We start from the raw sequence: 21,787 nt of genomic DNA, 5'->3' as shown, positions 1-21,787 counted from the left end.
CTTATTGTACAGTAACCATTAAGATATGTTGATTTGCAACTAAATATAGCCTTTACACTAAATTTGGTACTTTTTTTCATAACCAGAAGAATACACTGTATCAATATGCATTTATTTAAGCAACTGAACAGCTTCCTATGTCTTTAGACTACTAATTTTTATTTTTTAATATTAGAAAATGAACAAATTTGTATTTATGATTTGTGCCAAGCTCTATAGATGGGCACTGAAGTTTCATAAATAAAAAAAAAAAAAAAACAGTGTTTATTTTAAGTTGAACCTACTTTGTGTCCTGAATACGCAAGAACAACACACATCCGTTTAAAATTGATTATACAAAGGAACTATTAGCTGTAGCTAATGAATTAAAACAAATGATTGTTCTTAGTTAGCATGTCCTTGAAGATTTTAGAACTAGTGGGTCTCATTCTCTCATACCTTGTTTTTATTCATACACTGGAAAAGGAAAACAAGCTTTCCTGCTGGTCCAACTCTTAACTGGTTTCTTAACCTTGAATGAATTAGTCTTTAAACTGAACTAGTTGAATAAACTGAAAAGAAGAAAATATTCTCTCTGCATCTGCAGAAGAGACTACTTCAGTCAAAAACTGGTTTAGCACTTCAACACACTCTGGCTTCAGGTGGTTAGCTAGTAACTTCCACCAGTTCAGTGGTTCAACATTCAAACTTCAGCAGCAAACATGTACTGCTTAATATTTGTATTTAAATAATTGTAAGAGAATACAGTAAATCTAGTCCTTAATGCAGGTTGTCCATTTCAAATAGATGTGTAAGACCTAAAAATTAAATTCAAAAAATGTTATTTTTTAAAAAAAATTTTAAATCCACCCTGCTTTGTTCTCCTGGCTCCATTCATGCCAGAAAAAGAATATAAGAACCTAACAATGGAAATACTGGGTCAGACCAAAGGTCCATCTAGCCCAGTATCCTGTCTTCCGACAGTGGCCAATGCCAGGTACACGAGGGGAAATGAAAAAAACACAAACAGGTAATCATCAAGTGATCCACCCCCTATCGTCCATTCCCAACTTCTGGCAAACAGAGGTTAGGGACTGTCATAAATATAAAGGAAAGGGTAACCACCTTTCTATATACAATGCTATAAAATCCCTCATGGCCAGAGGCAACATCCTGTTACATGTAAAGGGTTAAGAAGCTCAGCTAACCTGGCTGGTACCTGACCCAGAGGACCAATAAGGGAACAAGATACTTTCAAATCTTTTGGGGGGTGGGAGGGATGGCTTTTGTTTGTGCTCTTTGTTTACGTGTTTGTTCTCTCTTGGGACTCAGAGAGGCCAGACAGAAATCCATCTTCTCCAACCCATCCTAATCCAAGTCTCCAATATTGCAACCAGGATAGGGAAACCAGGCAAGGCAGATTAGTTTATCTTTTGTTTTATGTGAATTTTCCTTGTGTTAAGAGGGAGGTTTATTCCTGTTTTCTGTAACTTTAAGGTTTTGCCCAGAGGGGGATCCTCTGTGTTTTGAATCTGAATACCCTGTGAAATATTTTCCATCCTGATTTTACAGAGGTGATTCTTTTACTTTTTCTTTAATTAAAATTCTTCTTTTAAGAACCTGATTGATTTTTCATTGTTCTTAAGATCCAAGGGTTTGAGTCTGTGTTCACCTGTACAAATTGGTGAGGATTCTTATCAAGGCTTCCCCAGAAAAGGGGGTGTAGGGCTTAGGGGGAAGACGTCTCCAAGTGGTCTCTTTTCCTGTTTTGTTTAAAACGCTTGGTGGTGGTAGCATACTGTTCAAGGACAAGGCAAAGTTTGTACCTTGGGGAAGTTTTTAACCTAAGCTGGTAAGAATAAGCTTAGGGTGTCTTTCATGCAGGTCCCCACATCTGTACCCTAGAGTTCAGAGTGGGGAAGGAACCCTGACAGGGACACCATCCCTGCCCATCCTGGCTAATAGCCATTGATAGACCTATCCTCCATGAACTTTGTATTGCGAGTTGTTGGACCTTACTGTGAATTTTAGGTACTTCTTGGGGGCCAGGTGTACAGTATGTGGAAGTACACATCCTGTAAGTCAAGAGCCACAAACCAGTCTTGAGCCTACAGAAATAGAGCAATGGGGGTTAGGTGTAACTATCCTTAATCCGAGGTGACATGTATTTGTTCAGTCTTCTGAAATAAGACAAAAAGACCCTAATTCTTCAGATAAAAGAGTTAGAAGCCTCTTCACCTGTTCCCCGGCGATAACATTTCTACAGGTCCCAGGTGAAAGACAGAAGTGGCATCATTGCAAGAGGGTCTTGTTGAAAAGGGTCCTGAAAGGGAACAGGGAAGGGCTATGGGATGGGCGTAGTGAACAGAACTGTGCAGGACAGGCTTGAGAAACAATGTCTAATGCCTATTCATTGGCTGTGACAGTCACCCAGACCCTGTGGAATGGGGCAAGGCAGCTCCCAGCCTCTGGCTGACACTTTTGTGGATCCCAAAACACCCATCAAATCTGCTGCCACTGAGAGAGTGCCACGTTGGTCAAGGAGTGGAATCCCCCTGAGTAACTAGGTTTAGTTTGTTCATCTTTCCTCTAGTTAAGAGTATCAGTCCCCAAAAAGGCAAGTCCTCTAAAGCGGCCTGTACTTTGTGTGGTATATATGATGCCTGGAGCCAGCAGGCTCATCTCTTAGTGATGGCTATGTCCATCAGCCCTGTAGCTGTATCAGGTGATAGCCCTGGCCACCTGCAGCAATATTTTCACGACTGTCTGCTTCTTCCTGGTGATCCTTCTCTCCCTCAAAGGTAATTGTAGTTGGCCATTTGCAATCCAAAGCCACAGTGAGGCTGACGAACATGCCTTTTGCCCAAATAGATCTAACTTCTTGGAGTCCTTCTCCATAGGTGTGCCTTTAGTAGACTTCAGTGTCTTTTGTGCAGCAGATACAACAAAGGACTCTGGATTTGGATGGGTGTAAAAGTGTTCAAAATCTTGTGTGGCACCTGATAACTTCGCCGCATGATAACTTCGACGCAGGAGGTGAAAGGAAGGGTTTCCAGGGTTTGCAACTCTTTGGTCAGAATCACTCTCTTTATTAACAAAGGGATCTTTGATATCCATCTGATGACACTGGTTAATTCTAAGAGCTAATGAAACTTCTCCTGCATGAATGTACCTTCAATGACCAGATTCCCTGCATTTTGACAGATGAGGTCCCGGAAGGCTTTAAAATCACTTATCACCAGGGCAGGTGCTAGTGTTACTGCTTTGTCTGGCAAAGAAGGGGATTTCTTGGTAGGGGACAAGGGTTGCTGCTGTCTCTTTACTTTCTTCTGTTCCTTTGGGCTCATTTTCAGCTTCAGTTTGAGTGGCCTGGCCAGGATGCAAGATTTTTTTTCTAAACATGCAGTTGGAGAAACAGATCACCCTCACATGGCAGGAGGGTCCCCTGTAAGGCCAAGGTGGCAAGCCAAATGAGTAGTGGCCTGGCTGAGATGGGACAGCCCAACACCACTCCCACACCAGATGGGACAGCACTGTGATCCTAAGGAGGGTATTGGGGAGCCTCTGTTCATTCTTAAATGGCAGGGGGGAGGGATTTCTACCTGATGTTAATAAGGAGGAATGGGCCTCCTCGCTGAAGGGCAGTGCTGAGGAATGTATGAGGCCAGTACCAGATCTGAGGCCAGCTGCCTCTTCAGCACTGGGAATATTTCTGGAAGAAGTATGGATGCCTCAACAACATATCTGAAGTTCTTGCTTGGCTCCATTACAGGCACTGGTATGGTGCTGGTTCTTTCATTCTGCCCAACTGTTGAGGGGCTTTGCCCTTGGAGGAGTGATTTACCATGTCCCCCTCCAGAGTTCTCTCTATGCTTGATCTAACTACACAATCAGTGTCCCGTTTATGAGCAGATGCAGTTGCTGGCTTTGCTACGTGCAGCACTGGTGCAATTAGTGTGGAGAAGGAGTCATCAGCACTGGGACTGTCAATGTCAAGGCTATTGGCACAGAGGTCTCATGCACCAGGGACTCTGACAATACTGAAGTGGTTGGCATTAATGTTGCTGACTCTGCCAGAGCCTTCCTCACTTTCTTTCCACTGCATAAAAAGAGTGCTCGGAGGGAGCGCTGGCCGACACTGGTTAATCCAGTCTCACTTTAGTCAGATCCAAAGATGACTGGTATGAAATGACCCACAGGGATTGCTCAAATAAATGCATCTTGAGCCATATGTCCCTGGATCTGCAGAAGGGCTTGCACCACAGAGCACTTATAAGGGATGCGGCTGTCTCATAGGCAGAAGAGGCATCATTTGTGTGTATCCTTGATGGAAATCAGTCCATCACAGGATGAGCAGGGTTTGAACCCTGAAGAATTGCACTCTCCCATGAGATATGGCAGTTAGGAAGAACTGCAGCACCTCATTCCACTGTTATACAGAGGGGGCATACAATCAATTTTTAAAAATGTCTTATGAGAAAAAAGTGAGGCTAGATTTCACACCAAATAAGCTGTAAAAGCCTGGTTTACGGTCTCTGAAGAAAGTACTGGGTCGGACATAACCTGAATTCTGTCTTGCTGCCATGAGTGGTAAAAGGGAACTGAGGGAGGATCACGGCTATGCTCCATGTTTTATGCCTTTGCAAGAGACCACAATAAGGCACAGGGTGAACACATGCCTCCAACAAAAACTACTAGTGAAAAAAAATCTAATCTCGTGCATGAGGTGCACACGCACCTACAGTGGGATCCATGCTGACACATACTTGAAGTAGCAGCTCTGTTTCTGCAGAAGCTAACAGTTGCCCAAGAAAAATTTCTACTTGCCCTGAGGTAGTAAATTTTTCAATCCCTGTTTAAAAGCATCACTCCTAAACTGTCTGCTCTAAGATGTACACCATGCTATTATGTTAAATTTACTTCCTAGGGTGTGGAGGTCTGAATAGCAGAGGGGAAAGTCTGAGGAATATACTTAAAACAATCTTTACAGTGAAAACTAAAGATTTATTTTGTCAGGTTTTGATTGGTAAACAAACAAAAAAGTAAAACAAAACTAGTTGCTACACTTTAAAAGGACGCTGTCAAGCAAGATATTTAGGTGTGTAAGTGTTGTAAAAACTTACTATTTAAGACGTTAAGAAATATTTCCATTAATTCTTTAATACTAATGGCAGCTGGTTTAACTTGAACAAATAAGAATTCCTCTACACTGCTGGCAACATTTCAACACTTAGGGTTCTTTTCATGCAAAATTCCACCAATTACATAAAAGTATGACTAAAAATCACTTTAGGCAAAGAGGTACAAAAGGTCATGTGGATTCTTAAAATACAAAATTAATTTTAGCCAGATTTTATAGCGCAAGTCAATTAGGAACAGGTTTAAACACAAAACAAGAGATTGTCTGCACAGCCTTTTGCACTGGTTTAAAAACTGAGTTAGTAAACCAGTATAACGTGTGTTTACATAAGGCTTTACTGAAGGAAAATCTGAAAGTTAAATTGATCAGACAATAGTCTGTTGTTTCCTGGAAATTTCTACTACATGCATCTGAAGAAGTGGGTATTCACCCACGAAAGCTTATGCTCCAATACATCTGTTAGTCTAAAGGTGCCACAGGACTCTTTGCCACTGTTTCCTTTTTGTTTCTCTCGGTTGCAATAATAAAGCAATTCTGAAAAATTGTGCTTACAGGATGCTTGTGGAGCTCATAAGGATTTTTTTTAAAAACTATAATTTGACCTGACCAAAGTATTTTTAAAAAACTGACAAAGTAGTGAGAAAACTCCTATATTATATGAATCTTGCAGAATTAACCAAAAAATAATGCGGAGGGAAGACAGCATGGCAGACAGCGAGACATGGGAGAGAGAGATGCGCATTTCCCCTTTCAGTACACTGACACCACTTTTAAGTACACTAACTCCCCACTTAAAGTCGTCCTGGTTAACATTGTTTCCTTGCTGCTCAATTAGGGAACATGCTCATTTAAAGTTATGCAATGCTCCCTGATGATGTCTTGGCAGCCGCCTGCTTTGTCCACTGCTTGCAGGATGAGCAGACCATTGGAGCCAGCTGGTGGGGGCTTGGAACCAGGGTGGATCAGCAGCCCCCCCTCAGCTCCCCTAAGTTCCTAGTGCGCCAGCAGCCCAGCAGGCTATCAATTGCCAGGCAGTTCAGCTGTCCCTCCCCCCACTGCCATGCGCTGCTCCTGCCCTCTGCCTTGGAGCAGCTCCCCGGAGCCTCCTGCTTGCTGGGGGAAGGGAGGGAGGCTAATGTCAGGGTGTCTCCCCTCCCCCGTGCTCTTGCACGCCACTTACCCTTTCTCCATAGAGCAGAGTGGGACACACAACAGGACTCAGGAAACTTCCTGGTAGCAGCCGCTGTGATCTCAGCTTGCTGATTAACTTAACAAGGTACTTACCGTACATTGGATACAGCAGTAAAGTTTAGTACGAAGACCGAACTACAGCATTGCCAGTTCTCACTCATGTCCACTATTCCATGCAACTTTTCAAAATAATGTTGTTGTACACAACAAATCTATTCTAAGTTTTCTAAGTCATCAAAGTTACTGATTTTCTTGAAAAAAGAAAATGAGTACTTGTGGCACCTTAGAGACTAACCAATCGTGTAGCTCACGAAAGCTTATGCTCAAATAAATTGGTTAGTCTCTAAGGTGCCACAAGTACTCCTTTTCTTTTTGCGAATACAGACTAACAGGGCTGTTTTTCAAGAAAATCAGGTTTCAGAGTAACAGCCCTGTTAGTCTGTATTCGCAAAAAGAAAAGGAGTACTTGTGGCACCTTAGAGACTAACCAATTTATTTGAGCATAAGCTTTCGTGAGCTACACGATTGGTTAGTCTCTAAGGTGCCACAAGTACTCATTTTCTTTTTGCGAATACAGACTAACAGGGCTGTTACTCTGAAACCTGATTTTCTTGAAAGTTATTTTCACATACAGTGGACCTATATAACCAGTGCATAAAAAGCCCCTCAAATTCACTTCATACCCACCAACCCAGAAGTCTACAAAGCCAAAAGTTATTTTCAACGCACAGATAGCACTGTACACAATGTGCATATTGACTTCCTGTGCCTTTTAAAAACGTAGTTGCTAAGTACTATCTTGGACGTGATGAGAACACACATTCAGGCAACATTTAAAGGTCACAGCACGCAAGCACTTACTACTGAGCCCGGTGTTTACCACCGTGAATAATTCCACTGAAGTTAATCCAACTCTCGGCAGCATTACAAACAGCATGTTTGTTCAGCATGTTCAGCTCCCACAGTTGGACGGCGGAACACAAAAACACCAGCTAGTTGAAACGGTCCTGTTCCCGAAGCCACTCTAATTGCTCCGCTGTATACGTAGCCGCACGAAGTCACATCTTTTCACAATCTCGGAGGTTGTGCACGTTGCCGATGCAGCGTAAATGAACGATACCAAGGGAGCTCCCCGCGCACCCTGACTTTGTACTTTTCATTGACAACTTCGCGGTTCCAGCCTGCCAGGACTGAACCTCTCTGGGTGCAGCGCTGCGGCTCCGCGCAGCCCTTATGTAACCCGCCACCCCGCACGCACGCAGGGCACAGGCTCAGATTCGTAACGCCACGGGAGCGTTGGACACCCCTCGCCCGGCCGCCCCCCTTTGTGGCGGGGGGCAGGTGGCGCCCGGCCCTGGCACGCAGAGGGGGAGCTGGGGGGCCCGGGCGCCCGCCCCGCGGGCTCCGCAGGATCGTGCCAAGGGCGAGCGGGGAAGTTACGGACCCCGGAGGCCGGGGAGAGGCGGCCCGGCCGCAAAGCAGCGCGCGGATGCTGCCCGGGCGGGCCGGCCCCGCTTCCCTGGAGCCCGAGCCGGGGGCACCGCGGTCCCCTCCCGCCGCGGGGCCGCTCGCACAAACTTCTCCGGGCCGCGGGGAACCCGCCCGGCCCCGTCACACGCGGCGGCCGCGACCCCCGGGCCGGCCCGCGCGGAGCCGGGATTTCTACCTGCGACACCAGCGGGACCAGCGTCTGCTCCACCGAGCGCGTGCGGATCTCCAGCGCCGCCTCCGCGCCCAGCCCCGCGGACGAGGAGGAGGAGACGCCGCTGCTGCTGCACGGGGACGTGGCCATGGCGGGAGCCGCAGCCGGACCGGCCCCGCGGCGGCGCCTCTCCCGGCCCGCGGCGCGCTCGTCTCCCGCCGACACCGCTGCGGCCCCGGAGCCCGCCCCGAGCCCCGCCCCCCTGGCCCGCCCGCCCGAGTCGGGGGCCGGGCAGGAGCCACGCGGGCTGCGCACATCGCCCCCCAGCGGGGTCGGGCCGCAGCCGGCGCCCAAACACCTGCCCTAGCCCCGGGACGCAGCCCCCGGTGAGGGGCACGTCCCCTCGGGCTCTCCCGCGCCCCCGGCGATAGCTGCCTCCAGCCCCGGCGCGCCGCGGCCGCCGGAGCCTCCGCATGTTTGCCTACGCTGGCCCCTGGGAAACAACAAACCCAGTCACCGCTCCCGCGCTCCTGCTCCTCGCGCTGACAGGATTTGAGAACAGGACACTCCAGCCGTCCCCTCTGCGTGCTGCACGCCTGCCATCCCGGCTCTCCTGCGCCCTAGCTGCCCCCAATCAGCTCTCCCCCGGCCTTGCACCGCGCCGGTCTCCCACACCGCAGGTTCCCCCCCGTGCCTTGAACTTCTCCGGGCAGGGCGGGAGCTCCCCTTCAGCGCCGCGTGCCAGTTCTCCTCCTCCTCCTCAGCCAGCCAGGCCCATCTCCCCGCAGCTGCAAACCTGGCTGCCCAGAAAGCAGGGAGGTTGTTAGAGGTCAAGCTTTGCTGCTCCCTCAACCACTTAGGAGACTCTCTGCCTCCTCTTTTTACATATAGGGGCCAGTGAACAGCTGGAGCTCCGGAAGCTGCTGCGGGAATTGATGGTTCCTGATGCAGCTGGCAACTTTTGAGGAGGTGGGAGGAAGATAAGAATTCTGGCAGTCAACCAAAAACCCAGAGGTGCTGATGAGGTGTGAGCCAGAGAGCCAGCCCCAAAGCCAGTTCTGTACTGAAGGCAAGTGGGTCTGGGATTCATATGTTTTATCCTGCTTCAAAAAAAAAAAAACAAAAAAAAAACCCTTGGAAAAACCAAGGGCCAGGTGGAGCTGGTTTAATGTCTTGAAGGGAGAAACGCCCCACACTCTGTCCTTACAGCAGCACTGCCTTGAAGTGATAAGCCCCCCACCTGCCATTCCAGGGATTCCTTCCTCTATGTCAATGGTTCTCAATCAGCACAGAGCTGGGGCCCTTGTGACGTCCTCCGGGCAATATAGGTAGCATTGGATGCAGCCCACATGACACATTCCAGGCCGCATATGCAGCCCACGATGGTAAATAGGTTAAGAAGCACTCCTCTACCTAGAACATATGTTGTTGATTTGCAAATCAACAATTTGAGGAAATGTCCTATACACTCCCTATTTTGGTGGCAGAGTAGACAAGCTTCATGGTTGGTTTGACTCACCTCATCACATTGCCTTATGAGCTACTGAAACTATCATAGAATCAATATTCAAACCAAAAAAACATCACTTGCTCACCCCCTATGGCTGTTCATTTTCCAGGATTTCCTGATGTTCTATAATCTCTACTTTACATATTAAAAAGAAAAGGAGTACTTGTGGCACATTAGAGACTAACCAATTTATTTGAGCCTAAGTTAGTCTCTAAGGTGCCACAAGTACTCCTTTTCTTTTTGCAAATATAGTCTAACACGGCTGTTACTCTGAAACTTTACATATTAAAGGTTTTGCATTGTCATTAGCCTTTGAAAACATTTGTAAGTTGTTTGATTTCAGTGTCATTTACACGATACTGAAAGTTATTTTACTACTTAGATAAAGGGAGTCAAGATTTAGTTGGCCGCCTTAGATTTTTAATAAAAAGAGAAAATTGCTCGAGCTATCTGTATAACCCTAGATAAAGCCATGACCCTATTCTTATTAACTCAGGAAATTGGATTCCATCCCCATCCAATATTGGATCTTCCAAAGTGACATCCATTGTACAACATAAAGTGTTACAAGGAAGATATTTGCTTGTCCAGAAGACAGAAATATCTCATAGCACATGTTTAAATGAGCTATACCTTCTTAAATTAAAAGTCAATCATGTTTTATGCAACTAGCTCTAAATACTGCTGAGACTTCTATTTTCCTGTTAATCCTAGACTCTGTCCCAAAAAGCTTAGCCGGTCTTCTTTGTTACTTGTCGGTACGGTCCCTAGAATAGTGAGGTCCTGGTGCTTGAATGTATTTCCTAGGCACTACCATAATATAAACCACATGAAATCTACATTTTGTATCTAATGTGGCACAATGCACCCACACCCACTGTAGACTTGTCTAGCCATACCAAAATGTATGTTAGTTTTAGCTGCTGCTGCACCATTTCTTCAGTGTTGAAAAAGACTGAGGCTCAGCCTTTTCTAAGTTGGATGTAGTTTCCAGATCAGACACAGGATAAGTAAAATGTTCAGCTCTGAGACGAGACAAGAGAAATAGTACCACATAACGTCCATTTTAAGTAAAAACCATCTCCTGAAAAAAAAATTCTCTTTCTGTGACCCATTTTTAGATATGCCACACACACACACTTTAAGTGTATGTACAATAACAATTGTCAATATGTATTTAAAGTAGCTTCCCTTTCTCAACAAATTATATATGCTAGTGGAGGCATTACTTTGAGGCAGCAAAGTTTAAATCTAACCAATTTGCAGAAAAGGCAGGATACTTGGGGAAAGGAGCTTTGGAGGGTGTTCAAATATAATATGGTAAGAGGGTTCCCAAGGAGTTGGGAGATTGAGGTGTGTGAACTAAGCAGCAACAAAAAAACCATGCATCCCTACTGAAGATTAAAACCCCTAAAGTGTAGATTAGATATATGTAAGCACTTTTATCCCCAAATATATAAACACTTGAATTCTCTGCCTCAGGAGATATTGGCAGAATTCTCCTCACAGATTTTCAGGAAGCAAAAATTACTATTCTTCAGGCTGTGAATACATAAATACTAGAACACACACACAGCATGCTATGCCTCACAGCTATCCAGACACCACCCACATCTCTGTGGAAACAATGAGTGTTAAAATATGCATGAAAGGGAAGAAACAGATGGTCAGAAAGGAAGAGGTGCTAGGGAGCAGCAGCTTTACATGACATCCTCCTCCAGTACTTGCTCTTAACGTACACAACAAATTGTTAAGAGTTAACGATGCTCATTACATTAACTCCTGATCTACAACTTCCCCTCAGAAGAAAGAGCAGGTTAGCTATAGACTAGGAGCACTGCCACAGAGCTAGGAGAGATGGCAGTCACCTTATAAGGCTTTCCTGAGATCCATTAAGTCAGGTCTGGGTTTCCTTCAGGTCCACTAAAGTTATAAAATGTGTTCCTGCCCCTTCCTCACCACAAGCACCAGTCCAGTGTTGCAAGGGGAAAGAATGAGAGATGAAGGCACAGAAACTGAAGAAATATACAAGTAATTTTCCCATCAATCAAAAGAAATGAATTTGGGCTTTTGATACCAAGCGTTGGTGTGGCTGGTTACAAGGTATTCAATCCTTACTCACTGTGATGGGGTCCTTGTGATGCAACCTGGACTGAGACCACTGAGCCTTCCAAACCTACCAACTTGGGCTGCCTCTCACACTGTGAAACTGATGTCAAGCTACAAGCGTCTGACAGGCACTGCCATCCACAAGCCTCTGCTACTTACTCAGCCATCGACAGGCAGACACACCCAACTGAGTTACATGAATGATCTCCTAGCCACGTCAATAGAGAGGCTCCAGCCAATTCCCCCCAACTTCCCAGTCTTGCATCCCAGAACTGTACTGTCTTGCACTGGTCAAAAGCCTAGCCAGTGTAAGCTCATTACCTAGTTCACTACTTCATAGGAAAGTAGACATGCACCAGCCTTTGTAATCTGAGATGAGATTCCCTTAACACTTCAACCAAAAAACCTCACACTGTTTTAGGTGAAATATAAAAACAGATTTATTAACTACAGAAAGATAGATTTTAAGTGATTATAAGTAGTAGCCATACAGATCAAAGTTGGCTACTTAAGAAATAAAAATAAATTCACAGTCTAAATTTTACGAACTAAGTGTAGTAGGAAGAGAGCCTGAAACATAAGCCCTTATATCAGAGGCCTGGTATGAGACAGGACCTGCTCACAGAATTTAGCAAGACCAGGACTGATATTGCAGAAATACACATTCCTAAGAAGTGCTAGTTAGAAAGTACTCACACAAACACATCCCGATATCAAGTGGTACCAGAACGTCCCAATATCAAGGATGGTACAAAAACATTCCCCAAGGTTAACAGGAACACACTGACCCCTCCTAAAAGATAAGGTCAGGATAACGTAATAAAGATGTTTTGATCGAACCAACATGTATGAGGTGATGGGTGATAACTAGCCATGTCAGAGGGCAGTAACTATGTCAGAGGGGCAGTACTAACTTGTTTGTATCACGGTATAAAGATATATCTCAGAGGGAGTATTTTTGTCTAGCCTAGGGAGGAACAGAAAGTCCCACTGTTCACTGAGCTGGTCCATTGTTGCAGGCATATATGTATTAGTGGTCCGGTAGAGTCTACAGAATCCTAGTCCCATGCTTTGTCAACAATAAATCTGGCTGGGTGCTTTTGTCCAGGTGTGGCAAGTTGTATGGGCCCATGATGCCCATATTCCAGGTATATTTAGAGCACGGGAGCCCAGCTCCACCAATGCTTGGGGCTGGGTCTCTCTTCCGGCCCTGCCTGCTTCCCCCACGCACCTTCCCCAGAGAGCCTCCGGCCCCACCTGCTGCCCCTGTGTGATTTAAAGGGGTCCGGGGGCCCCACTGCCACCACCGGCAGCACAGGGAGGCTAAAGTGGCTTCCTGCCTGCCCTCACTCAGTGTGTGAGCTACTCCCGGAAGCGGATAGCACATCCCTGTGGCCCCTGAGGTGGGGAGTCTCCGCGTGCTGCCCCCACCCTGAGCACCAACTCTGCCATTGGAACTGCGGCCAATGGGAGCTGCAGAGGTGGGGCCTGTGGGCAGCAGTGCATGGAGACCCCCACCCCGAAGAGCCACTGCCAGAGGGGTGTGCGGGTCGCTTTGGTGAGCCACCCGAGGTAAGCACCGCAACCCTCACCCCTTCCCGCACCCCTGCCCCAGCCCAGAACCCGGACCCAAATTCCCTCCCAGGGCCCATCCCCCTCAGCCTGCATCCCAGCCCCCTGCCCCAGCCCAGAGCCTGCATCCCACACCCAAACTCCCTCGCAGATCCTGACCCCTCACATCTCCTGCACCCAAACTTCCTCCCAGGCTGCCCCCCCTCCGCACCCTAACCCTCTGGTCCAGCCCAGAGCCCACATCCAGCACCAAAACTCCCTCCCAGAGCCTGCGCCACTTCCGCACCCAAACTCTCTCCCAGAGCCTTAGGCAGGTGTGTATGGGGGGGGGGGGGGGCCGTGTGCGCCACGTGCGGGAGTTGGACCCATTCTGGGCACCACCAAAAATTATACAAACCTGCCACCCCTGTGTTCGTCCCTTAATGGATCTTGTGGTCATTGGGAAGTTTGTTCGAGGTCTGCTGTCCCAGCTGTCTGCGCTGGGCTGGGGCGGCGCACAGAGGGAACACACATGCAGCCCAACATCTAACCACACTAAGCAGGATTTGAATCAAGCAGTGTCTCACCCTAATGAGCTGTAACCTGCTTGTACCATCTCTCACTACACACGCTGGGACTACCTCCCAGCCTGGTACCAAACTTCCACAGTTCAAAGTCTTGGTCTTCCAGACATGCTTCTAGATGTTGAGATGGGGAGATGAAGAGGGGTCAGATAGTCTCCATTGGTCAAACAGTTTCCATTTTGTTTGTGCCTTCTATAAGGAGTCTCTGGGATAGCGGATTTTTTCCTTGATGGGCCATAAGCGCTGTCTGGCCCTCCTTTATTGTAAATGAAAGGCTGGCTTGTGAGCATTCCCAACCCCATAACATATTTCAGTAAAACGTAGCAATGATTCATAACTTCACATATAATTCAACAGGATATTAATGTTCAACAGATGAAAACTTTTAAAATGATACCTCACAATGTGTAGTTTGTACAAACTGTATCATAATTATGTGATCATGCCCCATGCTGGACTACCTGGAGTGTAAAGTAGTCTCTGTAGGGCCTGAAGGTGGAAGGCGTAGACCCGGCTGTGGATGCAGACCAGGATCAGTCTGCCCCCCGAACCCCCAAGGGGAAGGCTTAGGACACCTGCAGAGACCTTGTGCAGCCCCATTCAGAAAAGCTCCAGGATATTCTTCTGCAGGCTGGCCAGGATTCCCAGGGGTGGGCTCAGGGTGTTGAACTGATGCTAGAGCATAGACAGGACCAACTGGTTGAACACAAGTGTCCTCCTCTGAAGGGAAAAGCACTGAAGCAACCCTGTCCACCTCTACAGCTGGTCAGACGTCCTGGCCTCTAGCTTGATCCAGCTCTCCAGTAAAGCCCAGCTCTCTAGTAAAGCCCAGTGGCCAGTTAGTCAGCTGGCCCCGGGTTCAAGGCAGCATTGCCCAACAGCCAGAGTCCAAGCAGCTGCCCCTGGGTTCAAGGCAGTAAAGCCCACTCCTTCAGCTGATGACCACATGCAGTGGGGCGTACAGTGCATGGTAGGAGGACCCAGGACCACCCTACTCTACTGGGTTCCGACCCAGGGTCCCAAGGAACTGATTCTCTTGGGTTCAGGCTCAGTCTCTCTCTACAACCGCTCCATTCCCTGAGATGCTTCCTACCTTCACTTCCCACATCAGTAGTGTCCCAGCGGTCAGCAAACTTCTCTGACATCCTCAGCAGTTGCCTGAGTGTCTGCAGGGGCCTTAGCACAGTCGGCCTCTGCAGCCTGGGGCTTCAGCAGCTTCCTGGCAGGAGCCTGCAATACCCATCTGCTCTCTTCCTCACTCAGCCCAGACACAGTTGCTCCCTCTTATACTGTGGTTCCAGTTGGAGGATGCCCAGCAGAGGTGAGGGAGCATGGCTTCCTCAGCCCATAGCGTGGAGTTAACCCGCTCCAGCCCAGCGAGGGGCAGGTATACTCTGTCACAGTGGGCATCAGACAGAGAGCTTTTGAGACTTCAGCCAGAGTGAGCGGTTACTCTAACAGGGCCCGGTTGCCCACACTGACTGGACAGTTTGTCCCACAGGAACCCACAAACATCAGAGTTGCTTAGATCTAGAGAGAAAAAGCTGGAAGGGAGCTTTGGTCCTTCCTGCATGTCCACTGGATCCATGAGAGGGGTGCCATCCTCTGCTAGCAGGCAGGTGATAGTTTTTTGGCACCTCTCTTTCTCTCCAGAGTGTAGAAAAAGCGGGAGCCACAATCCATCTCCCAAAGGAGCTGGATGCAGGATCTAATGAAAGTGCACCTGTCGTCATCATGAATAAGTTAGAATATGAACAAGAGGCTGCTAGGCAGCTCTCTAACTCCACATTCTACAGGCCATTATCCTCTGATCCCACTGCGGGTTACCAAAAGAAACTACACCATTTGCTCAAGAAACTTCCTGAAAAAGCACAAGAACAAATCTGCGCAGACACACCCCTGGAACCCCGACCTGGGGTATTCTATCTGCTACCCAAGATCCATAAACCTGGGAATCCTGGACGCCCCATCATCTCAGGCATTGGCACCCTGACAGCAGGATTGTATGGCTATATGGACTCTCTCCTCAGGCCCTACGCTACCAGCATTCCCAGCTATCTTCGAGACACCATTGACTTCCTGAGGAAACTACAATTCATCAGTGATCTTCCAGAAAACACCATCCTGGCCACTATGGATGTAGAAGCCCTCTACACCAACATTCCACACAAAGATGGACTACAAGCCGTCAGGAACGGTATCCCCAATAATGTCACGGCAAACCTGGTGGCTGAACTTTGTGGCTCTGTCCTCACCCACAACTATTTCACATTTGGGGACAATATATACCTTCAAGTCAGCGGCACTGCTATGGGTACCTGCATGGCCCCACAGTATGCTAACATTTTTATGGCTGACTTAGAACAACGCTTCCTTAGCTCTCGTCCCCTAACACCCCTACTCTACTTGCGCTACATTGATGACATCTTTGTCATCTGGACCCATGGCAAAGAAGCCCTTGAGGAATTCCACCATGATTTCAACAATTTCCATCCCACCATCAACCTCGGCCTAGACCAATCCACACAAGCGGTCCATTTCCTGGACACTACAGTGCTAATAAGTGATGGTCACCTAAACACCACCCTATACTGGAAACCTACTGACCACTATACTTACCTACATGCCTCCAGCTTTCATCCAGACCACACTACACTATCCATTGTCTACAGCCAAGCTCTAAGATACAACCGCATTTCCTCCAAACCCTCAGACAGAGACAAACACCTACAAGATCTTTATCTCCTGCTGATAATAGCTCATCTTAACTAATTAGCCTCTCACACTTTGTATGGCAACTTCCAACTTATCTGTATGTATATATATATCTTCTTTCTATATGTTCCATTCTATGCATCTGATGAAGTGGGCTGTAGCCCATGAAAGCTTATGCTCTAATAAATTTGTTAGTCTCTAAGGTGCCACAAATATTCCTGATCTTTTTAATTTAGACACCCACCCGTACCCAATTCCTAGGGCTCAGGGTATCATACTCTTTGTGGGTTTGCAGGATCTTTTACCAGTGAAAGAAGCTTACACAGTAATATCCTTATCTGCTGTTTATTAAAAATTACCAAGCAGAATACACATGCTAAGCATACAATGCTATGCTCACCAATCCTGATCAGACAGACAGACTTTCCCTGTTGGCCAGGCAAGGTCAGTCTAGTCTGGATTCTGGTTGCTGCATGTCACAGTCATGCAGAAGATTCTTAGCAGCTTTGATCTTAGGCTGAGTCTTAGAGGTGATTCTTCTTCTTCTTCCAGGTCTTTCCTTCTTATTATTCTTCTGCTCTTTCTGCTGGTCTCCTTCTTGGACCCCAGTTTATGTAGTAAAACTTGAGTCCTGCTTAGCTATACCTTAACCAATCATTTTACTAAAATTTTACTAACCAATCTGAACATATTGTAACAAAATTCTCTAACCAATCATACCCCACCACCTTAATTAATTTACACCTAGCAAAATTAATTATGTAACAGATAGAAACAATCAAAGAACCAGACAGAGATCATACAGACAATAGAGAAGTGGGGACCATAAAGACAAAACAATAAAGAAATTAAGATTTCACAACCACAACTATTGATAAATGATTTCTTGCCAGACAGAATGCTATCAAACTAAGTTTTCTTTAACCATCTTAAGATCTGTTTCTTTATCTGGTGATAGTGAGTGCTATTAGGACAGGATTGCCCCGTGTTAACAGCCCGATATTACATTGCTTTCATTGTAATTTAGATGGAATGTGAGGATGTGACTTCCTGCTTCTTAGCTAATGGCTGCTGCTCTCCTAATATGGCTGCAAACAAAGGCCTTAGGCCTTACAATATGGCTACAGGAAAAGGCCTTATCCTTACACCTCCACCAGGCCATCCAGAACTCCTGGAAGGACACCACAAAGCTCACATTCTCCAACAGACTGTTGTTGAAATGCTGGTAGGCTAGCCCCAACCTCTCAGGTGTCAATAAGGCTGTCACAGCCACCAGATGGCCTGAGAATGAGGCCGGCCTGTTGCTGGAGGAGTGGACCTGCAAGATGCAAAATCAAGAAATGTGAATGCGGTTCAACTGGGAGTGGCACGACCAAGTATCCTCCCCCTGGACATAAGTGGCAGAGTCACCCTGGTGGTGGATATCTACCAGGAAATGATGGTCGACAGTCTCCCTGAAGACATCCAAGGCAGCCTGGCATTCCTCTATCCCAAGGCAGTCCCACGTGTCCACAGTGATATTAAAGTTCCCACCCAGGACCCAGCACTTGGGAAGATCCAGAGTGCCGAAGAAGGTGGACACCTGCCGATACCCCTGCACTCACTCCAGGCCCAGTATAGGGGAAAAGATGTAAAACAGGTTGAGAATCAGCCCCTCCACACAGACCCGGAGGTACAGCAGGCATCCCAGTGTGACCTTGGCAACCTGCAGCACCTCGGGCTGTAGGTTTGAGAAGAACAGGGTGGCTTCATCTTGTTTGTGCCTGAGTGCATGGTGAAACAGCAGAAGTACACCCCGTCCCCCCACTTCAGCCACCAGCTAACTCTGGCAGACAGATCAGTTTGAAACTCCTGCAGGAACATCACAGAGAACCCTCTGCCTGAAGAAAGGAGAGTACCTGTGGAGACATACCCTATAGCCTCTGGAAGTGATAGGTCTCATTGTGGGGTTGAGGATCTGCAGGGCCAGAAGAGCCACCTGCCCCCACAGAGCCACACAGCAACTCATGATGGATTCCAAAGGGCAGCAGGGAATCATGGAAGCTGAGGGCCCACTGCTGGGCTGTGGCATTTTTTTGACATCCTCAGTGATTTTGGGTGCCTAAGTTCAGGAGCCTTAAAGGGGCCTGACTTCCAGAGAGCAGGTGCACAGCACTTTCTGAAAATCAAGCTTCTAAGGAACCTCAAGTTGGGTACCTTAAATCACTAGTTAGTCTGAAAATTTTAGCCTCTGAGACTAAAAGATGCTTTAGATAGAAATCTGATCAGCGGTGTGTAAACTGTTAGAGTGAATGTGCTGGCCAAAAAAAATGTTCATCGTCCTCAAGGTCTTTTCCTTCTGTTTTTATGTTTGAGGGAGATAGAACAGTGTCTGAAAACAAGAAAACAAAATGGTCTGACATTACCATTTTGAGCTACAGCCCCTTTGGTTGTGGGTGGAGCTCTACCTTCTGAAAAGCACCCTTCCTGCTTTTGAGTAGCGTCAATAGTTGTTTCTATGGAGACTTTTATATTCCTTCTGAAAGCCTGATTGAGCAGTCAGTCACCAACCCTCCTTCATTAGTCTCCCCTATACACCTATATGAAGTGTAATCAGGGAGTTAACTCCCTGCTTGCTAGATAAACTGCAAGGACTGTGCTCTGGGCACTCTCATATGTGTCTGCTGCTGAGACTCCCATGTTTGAGGCTGAGGAGAACTTGTGGTTGATCTGCTCTCCAGTTCCATGTGCAGGAACTAGAGATGTAGCCAATTTTTTGTTCAGAATAGAGAAGCAAAGCAACTGAACATAGTAACCCTGAGGAGGAGGGAAAACAGAGGCTGGAGAAGATATTCTGTTAATGGTATTATGGTGGGGTGACCGTGTACCAAGCCTGCACTGGGCCAACGGGGCCTGACCAATCACTTTGGGCCCAGGAGACCATGCCCCCTTACCTCTGCTGCGCATACTCCAGGTAGAAGGGACAGATAAAAGGAGGAAACCCAGATTGGTCTGGGCTGGCTGAGGAGGAGGAAGGATGTGTGCTGTAGACTTCTGCAGGGGCGTCTGCGACTCTCCAAAAGTGGTGGGACCCACAGACCCAGACTATGCTGCAGACAACCATCTGCTTGCAGACGCTGACTGGGATGCTGAATCGCTGCCAGCCAAGGAGATGCCTGAGATGAGCCTTGTGGTAGGAAGTGATCCAGGGAATGTATTAGAAGCTGATGCTTGAACCCTTAACTGGGAATTTCCCAGCTTTAGAGGGCCCTGGGTTGGAACCTGGTGGAATAGGGTGGGCCTAGGTTCCCCTACTCCCTCCCCGCACACTTGCGACTAGGTGTGCCTATTGGGTATTACAGCCATAAACTGATTGACTGCTCTGTCCTGCCTAAAGGGTCAGAGCCCCCTAATTGCTATTGCCTGCCCCAGCCAGGAGGCTCAGGAGCTGCAGACTATTTGTTTCGCTTTACCCTGTCCAGGGGCTACAGACTAACTGTTTGCCCTGCCCTGCCCAGAGAGTCAGAGTCCCCTAACTGCTATTGCTTGTCCCAGTCAGGAGGCTTAGGAGACTAGAGAGTGAGCATTGGCTCTGCCCCGCCCTGTGGCTGCTGACTATTTGTTGGCTTTACCCTGCCCAGAGCGTCAAAGCCCAGCTGTGATTGCTTGCCCCAGTCAGGAGGCTCAGGAGGCAAAGATGGAGGGTATACTGGGCGCTGTCAGGAACCCTGAGTCCCCCTAACCGCAATTGCTTAATCCAACAGGGAGTCCGGCCAATCATGTAACAAGGTGTACCAACCCTGCACTGGGCCAATGGGGGCAGTCCCACTTGACACGTAGGGTCCCCTGAGACAGGTATATTTTCTATTTTGGAATATGAGATTGCTCCAATAATAATAATAATAATATACGTGCCTTAACAGACCATGCTAGGACTACTGATTTCTGGGAAGGAATATTTGTGCTATGATAAACAGTACAGTATTTCAGAGTCATGAAAAAGCATGTTTAAGTGTATTGAAAACGTCCTGTTTTTAGACTCTCTCATGAGTTACTTAGAATAGTTTGCTCACCAAGGCTGAGGTAGGGTGTGGGTTTCACTTCCAGAATCCACCATTACATTTCCTGAAAAGAAACGGTTTACCTGGAATTCATGCAGAGGAAAGTGAATTTCACCTAAACTGAACTGTTGACCCCAGCTTTGAACAAGGCAGATTCCTGTGGAAAAATAGTATGTGGTTATGTAAATAAAAACTGTATCATAATGCATACACACGAGGAGGAAAAATTAAGATTGCTAAAACAACTTTAATTGTAGAATTTCCTAACTTTAAAGTGCTTGTGTGACATTATCTAATTAAAATATAACCATGCAAATCATTATTTCTACCACTGTTATATGCTTGCAACGAATCTTATAAAGAGCGTAACACATGATCGGAAAGGGTTAAGCATCCTGCAGGCTAATTAACCCAGAGTCAGCCTGCAGAAACATGTTAGAAATGGTAATTAAGGCCATTCAAGGCTAGATAGGCTAGAACTTTGAAATGCAAACCTGTATAGTTAAAAAATTAGAAGTGATACATACAATTAGTATCTCAGAGCAGTGCTCATCAAGCTATCTGATGTGGGGGACCGGCAATTTTTTTCCCCAATGTGCGCGCAGACCGGCAGCCGATGGCTAGCGGACCGGTACCGGTCCGCGGACCACCACTTTGAGTAGCACTGTCTTAGAGAATAGCCATGTAAACAGACAGTTCCTGTCTATCACTATAACTATTAATTCAGAGATCAAAAGGGAATATGAACATTTAGATGAATCTTGGGTGAAATAATGTCATTGTCTATATGTCTCTTTGAAATTTGTAATAGACTGCCTAATGAATAAATTGCCCTATGTTAATTTGTGTAACTAATTACTGATGGTGCTTAGAAAACAGAAGGTTACATCAAAAGCCTATTGTTTACCCAAGACTGCATGATAAAGTGGATGCTAGAACACTGTATAAAAAGACCCTTGGGTCCCAATCCTGTTTATCTCAGATCTGCTTGAGGTTTCATGCAGGGGATGCCTAAGCCACAGGACTGAGATCCTAGTTATGCTGGTGCTCCCTGAATGTGATATTGGACATTGGACTATAACCTCTGGACTAAATTCTAAAGGAACTGTTTGCAACTAAAAAGCTCACCATCTCTGCTGTGAATCTGAACCTCAAGAATTAAACTTATGTCTGTATGTATATTGATCTTTTAACCATACTCGCTAGCTTTTCTTTTTTAATAAAGTTTAGTTTATTTAATAAGAATCGGCTGTAGCGTGAGTTTGGGTAAGTTCTGGAATATTCATTAACCTGGGAGGTAATGTGTCCAATCCCTTGGGATTGTTA

General features: G+C 46.8%; 2 protein-coding genes across 4 annotated transcripts in view; one reads left to right on the top strand and one right to left on the bottom strand.

Moving 5' to 3' along the window:
* The window catches only part of CTNNAL1 (catenin alpha like 1), a 123,464-nt gene extending 115,288 nt beyond the window's left edge, over nt 1-8,176 (bottom strand). For 2 of the 3 annotated variants that reach the window (XM_048839457.2, XM_048839459.2), the window contains exon 1: nt 7,977-8,176. In XM_048839457.2, coding sequence (XP_048695414.1) covers nt 7,977-8,102 — 126 coding nt within the window. In that variant the 5' untranslated portion in view covers nt 8,103-8,176. Of the gene's footprint in view, nt 1-7,171; nt 7,456-7,976 lie in introns of those variants that run through there. The other variant, XM_048839461.2, reaches the window with a different exon arrangement.
* Nucleotides 1-21,787, top strand: part of ELP2 (elongator acetyltransferase complex subunit 2) — a 231,655-nt gene that overhangs the window by 18,846 nt on the left and 191,022 nt on the right. The window lies entirely within an intron of this gene.

Source organism: Caretta caretta, chromosome 2, assembly GCF_965140235.1.
Source record: "Caretta caretta isolate rCarCar2 chromosome 2, rCarCar1.hap1, whole genome shotgun sequence".
NCBI lineage: Eukaryota > Metazoa > Chordata > Testudines > Cheloniidae > Caretta > Caretta caretta.
The sequence above is the reverse complement of the archived record's forward strand: the minus strand, read 5'-3'. Positions and strand labels throughout refer to the sequence as shown.